This window comes from Colobus angolensis, unplaced genomic scaffold (genome assembly GCF_000951035.1).
Source record: "Colobus angolensis palliatus isolate OR3802 unplaced genomic scaffold, Cang.pa_1.0 Scaffold7, whole genome shotgun sequence".
Classification (NCBI taxonomy): domain Eukaryota; kingdom Metazoa; phylum Chordata; class Mammalia; order Primates; family Cercopithecidae; genus Colobus; species Colobus angolensis.
This window is the reverse complement of record NW_012120709.1, coordinates 24,896,912-24,901,402: the sequence shown is the minus strand read 5'-3', so window position 1 is coordinate 24,901,402 and position 4,491 is coordinate 24,896,912. Positions and strand designations below refer to the sequence as shown.

General features: G+C 50.9%; 1 protein-coding gene across 1 annotated transcript in view; it reads right to left on the bottom strand.

The window, feature by feature from the left end:
• Window positions 1–1,976, bottom strand: part of KMT2A (lysine (K)-specific methyltransferase 2A) — a 95,412-nt gene extending 93,436 nt beyond the window's left edge. Inside the window, exons 1-3 of the mRNA XM_011927037.1 lie at window positions 1,953–1,976; window positions 1,098–1,523; window positions 346–488 (exon numbers count right to left, since the gene is read on the bottom strand). Of these exons, the coding sequence (XP_011782427.1) occupies window positions 346–488; window positions 1,098–1,523; window positions 1,953–1,976 (593 nt within the window). The remainder of the gene's footprint in view (window positions 1–345; window positions 489–1,097; window positions 1,524–1,952) is intronic.
• Window positions 1,977–4,491: the final 2,515 nt, after the last annotated feature.

Sequence of the window (4,491 nt, the reverse complement as noted above, 5' to 3'; positions counted from 1 at the left end):
GGCCGCCTGCACTCTACAGGCCGCTATGCAGAGCGCCGGGCCGCGCCCGCCAGCCCCGCAATCTGTATAGCGGCCTCGGGCCTCTGCCTCTGACGCCTGGGCGCTGCAACTCCATCCCGAGGCCCGGGCCGCCCCCTCCTGCCCGCCTGCCCGCCCCGCAACCTGGATAACTGCATGCCCCGCCCTCCGGGAGAAGCATTGCTCGGGAAAAGGAGGGGGGAAGGAAGCCCGGGAGCCCGGAGCAGAGCGCGGGTTCCGGAGAGGGGGAGGGGGCGAGGGCTACGCGGAGATGGAGGCGGAGGGAGCCGGGCCGCCTGCAGCCTTGAGCTCTGAGAGGCCGATTACACACGTTCCCGGGACGCGCTGGGAATCGAACCGCCCGGGAGAGCAGCTTCCAGTATAACGCGGCGGCTGGGTCGGGGAGCAGTGAGCCTTCTCCTCCGCCCCAGGGCACGGATACAAGATGGGTTAGCCCGAATTGAACGCTTCTAGAATAAAAGAGCCCTTATTGTACTACATGCAAAACAGAAGCACTGCCCAGTTTACTATATGCAAAACAGAAAGGCCCTCAATGAACGCACTTTAAAAAATAAAAAAGGAGCCCCTCCCATTTTCATGCTGGAGCTCTCTCCAAAATGCACACACGAGTGGCAGGTCTCCTGCCACCTCCTCGCTCTACTGTGCACTCGTCTGGCTTTTGTGCCCTTCTGCAGAGAGTTGGGTTGTGTTTCTCCAGCCCGGGCACTGAGGCCACGGCGTGCTCCGCTATCGACGCGGTGTTACAACGAAGCTGAAGCTGGGTGGCTAACGGGGCCTGGAGGGAAGAGGCGGGCAAAAGCGCCCCCGCCCCTTCTTCCTCCGGTCTCTGCCTGCCGCTGCATGCAAAGCAGACCCTAATGTATGCACGCAGAGGGAGGGGGGCTCGCGAGCACGTTTCTGATTAAGAGAGGGGGAGGAGGAGAGCGTTGGGCATTATGATACACTGGGTGGAAGGGGCCCGCCGGCGGCGAGCTCTGTGCGCGGGGTTAGTAAGCTGAGGGGGGAGGGGGAAAGAAGGAGGCGAGTTAGGGAGGGGAATGAATATCCACTGGGTTTACTTTATTGCGGGAAAGCGGGGAGGGCGCCTCGAGCATAGCGTTAGAAGCCTGCACGGCTGGGAAAGCCGAGAGGGTAGGGAGGGGTTTGTGTCGGGGGAACTTGCGTTGGTTGAAGCTGGGGGATCGATACACAGCCTGCAGGCCCCGGGGCAGCCTCCATCCCCCCAGCCGAGGTGGAGTTCGCTGGAAGGTCACGCAGCCTTCTTGGACTCCCGCACCGGTACAGCGCGCTGCATGTAATATTACAGCCTGGGGCGGCGAATTTGGGAAGGAGGGAGAGGGTCGTGGTGAGCAGGTTGCACTCAGCTGTGGCCCTCCGGAGGGTGCACTGCACGCCTCCAGAGAAGGTCCACAGCCTCCTGGTGCTGAAAACCTACGTCCCTCCACTGGCGAAACATTTGTGCCGAGCGGACGATGGGATGGGGGCTGGGGGGGAGCAGTGAAAGGGAGGAGACACAGGCAAGCCCCAACTCCCCCAACTCGTCCCGAATCGATCTTCGTTCCAACCGCGCAGGATGGGGCCCAGATGGTTTGCAAAGCGCACACTCACACAACGCATACACAGAACAAGATTCCGTTGTTACAGCGCGTGGTTTACTAGATGCTAAAAGGGTGGGAGTAGCAGGAGGGTCTTAAACGGCAGCCCCAAGGCTCTGCCAAGGACAGAGACACCCCATTGTGGACGGTTTCTCCATTGCAATATATTTAGCGTTGGGCGCTGGGTTTTTTGCTTCAGTGTAACTGCTCTGATCAGTTACAGATTGGCGACCACGTGTATTCCCTCAAGCATCCTGATTTGTTCTGTCTCTCTCTCTCTCTCTCTCTCTCTCTAGCTTATTTTTCTTTTGTATTTACCGCCCCCCCTTCTTTAATATGCATAACGGTCTGCAGAGGTAATAGGCAGGGGACTGAATGACAGGCTTTATATAACTGTGTCAACAGATTTCTTCCCGCCTTCTACCCTTGAGAAAACATGAACTGGGTGGGTTCTGAGTAACCTCACTTCAAGCGCTCTTCATTTAACACAGGTGGGAGGTCTGCAGGTTGGAAGGCAGCAGAAAGAAGGAAGAATGTCTTCGAATATTGTTTGCAGTCTCCAGACTCAAGCCTCTGAGCAGAAAAATTCCTTGAGAAATCACATAGTTTGACTCTTTGCCTTTAGACTAGTCCAAAAGGAGCACAGCAAGTCAGAATTTGGTTTATTGTTGGAGATTTTAGGGCAAAAATATTAATAATAACATTTTGAGTGCTTTCTGTGAGCCTAAGTGCTTTATGTGCATTCAATTCTCTCCAATCCTATGAGATAAATTTGATTTTACATATGGGGAAACTGAGGCTTAGAATAATGTCTAAAGTCACACAGCTAGTAAGTAGAAGTGCTAAAACTAATTGGGATCTGACACCAAATATCCATTAACCATCCTGTTGATCATAAAAAGACATTCTATGCCTTACACATTAGGTACCTTAAACTCCATGTGCTTTACTTATTTTAAATTTTCATTCAACATATTTTTCTTGAATATCTAATACATTCATACGGTTAAAAATGTAAGGCCACGCATCGTGGCTCACGCCTGTAATCCTAGTACTTTGAGAGGCCGGCCTGGGCGGATCCCCTGAGGTCAGGAGTTCAAGACCAGCCTAGCCAACATGGTGAAACCCCCGTCTTGACTAAAAATACAAAAGTTGGCAATGTGGTGGCGGGCGCCTGTAATCAGTTACTTGGGAGGCTGAGGCAGGGGAATAACTTGAACCTGGGAGGCAGAGGTTGCAGTGAGCTGACACTGCACCACTGCACTCCAGCCTGGGCGACAGAGTGAGACTCCGCCTCTAAAACAACAACAAAAAAAAAATTAAAGGAGGCCGGGCATGGTGGCTCACACTTGTAATCCCAGCACTTTGGGAGGCTGAAGTGAGTGGATGACCTGAGGTTGGGAGTTCGAGACCAGCCTGGCCAACATGGAGAAACCCTGTCTCTACTAAAAATACAAAATTAGCCGGGTGTGGTGGCAGGCACCTGTAATCCCAGCTACTTGGGAGGTTGAAGCAGGAGAATCGCTTGAACCTGGGAGGTGGAGGTTGCAGGGAGCTTAGATCCTACCACTGCATTCCAACCTGGGCGACAGAGCAAAACTCCATCTCAAAAAAAAAAACTGAAGGAATTAAAGTCATTAAAGTCCTCACTTTATTTTTGTTCTGAACTATCCTCTCCCCAACCCCAGTAATATTACTTACCCTTTAGTAGGGGTTACTGTTATCAGTCTATTGTATATTCTTCCAGACATAGTCTATGCCTACAAAAGCATACACATATAGAAGTTTTTCCATGAATAAAAGCATATCAAACCCATTTCCTGAATTTTGCTTATTTCACTTATATCTTGGAAATCATTACTATCAGTAGACCGTTTCCTCATTATTAGGGCTGTATGGAATAGAAATAGAGCTTACTTTAATCAGTTCTCTATCAGTGGGCACTTGTTTCCAATCTGTTGTATGTATTTCAAACAATGCTGCAGTGCATAACCTTTAATATATGTCATTTTGCAAATGTTCAAATGTATCTGTAGTATAGATTTCTAGAAGAGCAGTTGCTGAGTATGTACATTTATAGTTTTAATAGATAGTGTCAAGTTGTCCCCAGTAGAGGTTATGCTAATTCATACTCCCACCAGCAATGTTCAAGAGCACCTTTTGGCCTAGTGCGGTGGCTCATAACTGTAATTCCAACACTTTTGGGAGGCAGAGGTGGGCAAGTCACCTGAGGGCAGGGGTTCGAGACCAGCCTGGCCAACAGGGCAAAACTCCGTCTCTACTAAAAATAGAAAAATTAGCCTGACGTGGTGGCGCACACCTGTAGTCCTAGCTACTCGGGAGGCTGAGGCACCAGAATCGCTTGAACCAGGGAGGTGGAGATTGCAATGAGCCAAAATCACCCCATTGCACTCCAACCTGGAAGACAGAGTGAGAGTGTCTCAAAAAAAAAGAAAGAGGAAGAAGAAGAAGAAGAAAGTGCCTCGGGAGGCTGAGATGGGAGGATCTCGAGCTCAGGAGTTCGAGACCAACCTGGGAAACTTGGGGAAACTGTCTTTACAAGAAAATACAAAAATTAGCTGGGCATGGTGGAAGGAAGAGGTGGGAGGATCGCTTGAGCCTAGGAGTTCAACAGCAGCCTGGGAAACACAGTGAGACCTCGTTTCCATGAAAAATAAATGAAAAAGTTAGCTGGGCGTGGTGGCATGTGCCTGTAATCCCAGCTACTAGTGGAGCTGAGATGGAGGATCCCTTGAGTCCAGGAGGTTGAGGCTGCAGTGAGTCGAGATCAGGCCACTGCACTCTAGACTGGGCAAGAGAGTGAGATGAGACCTTGTCTCAGAAAAAGAAAAAAAAA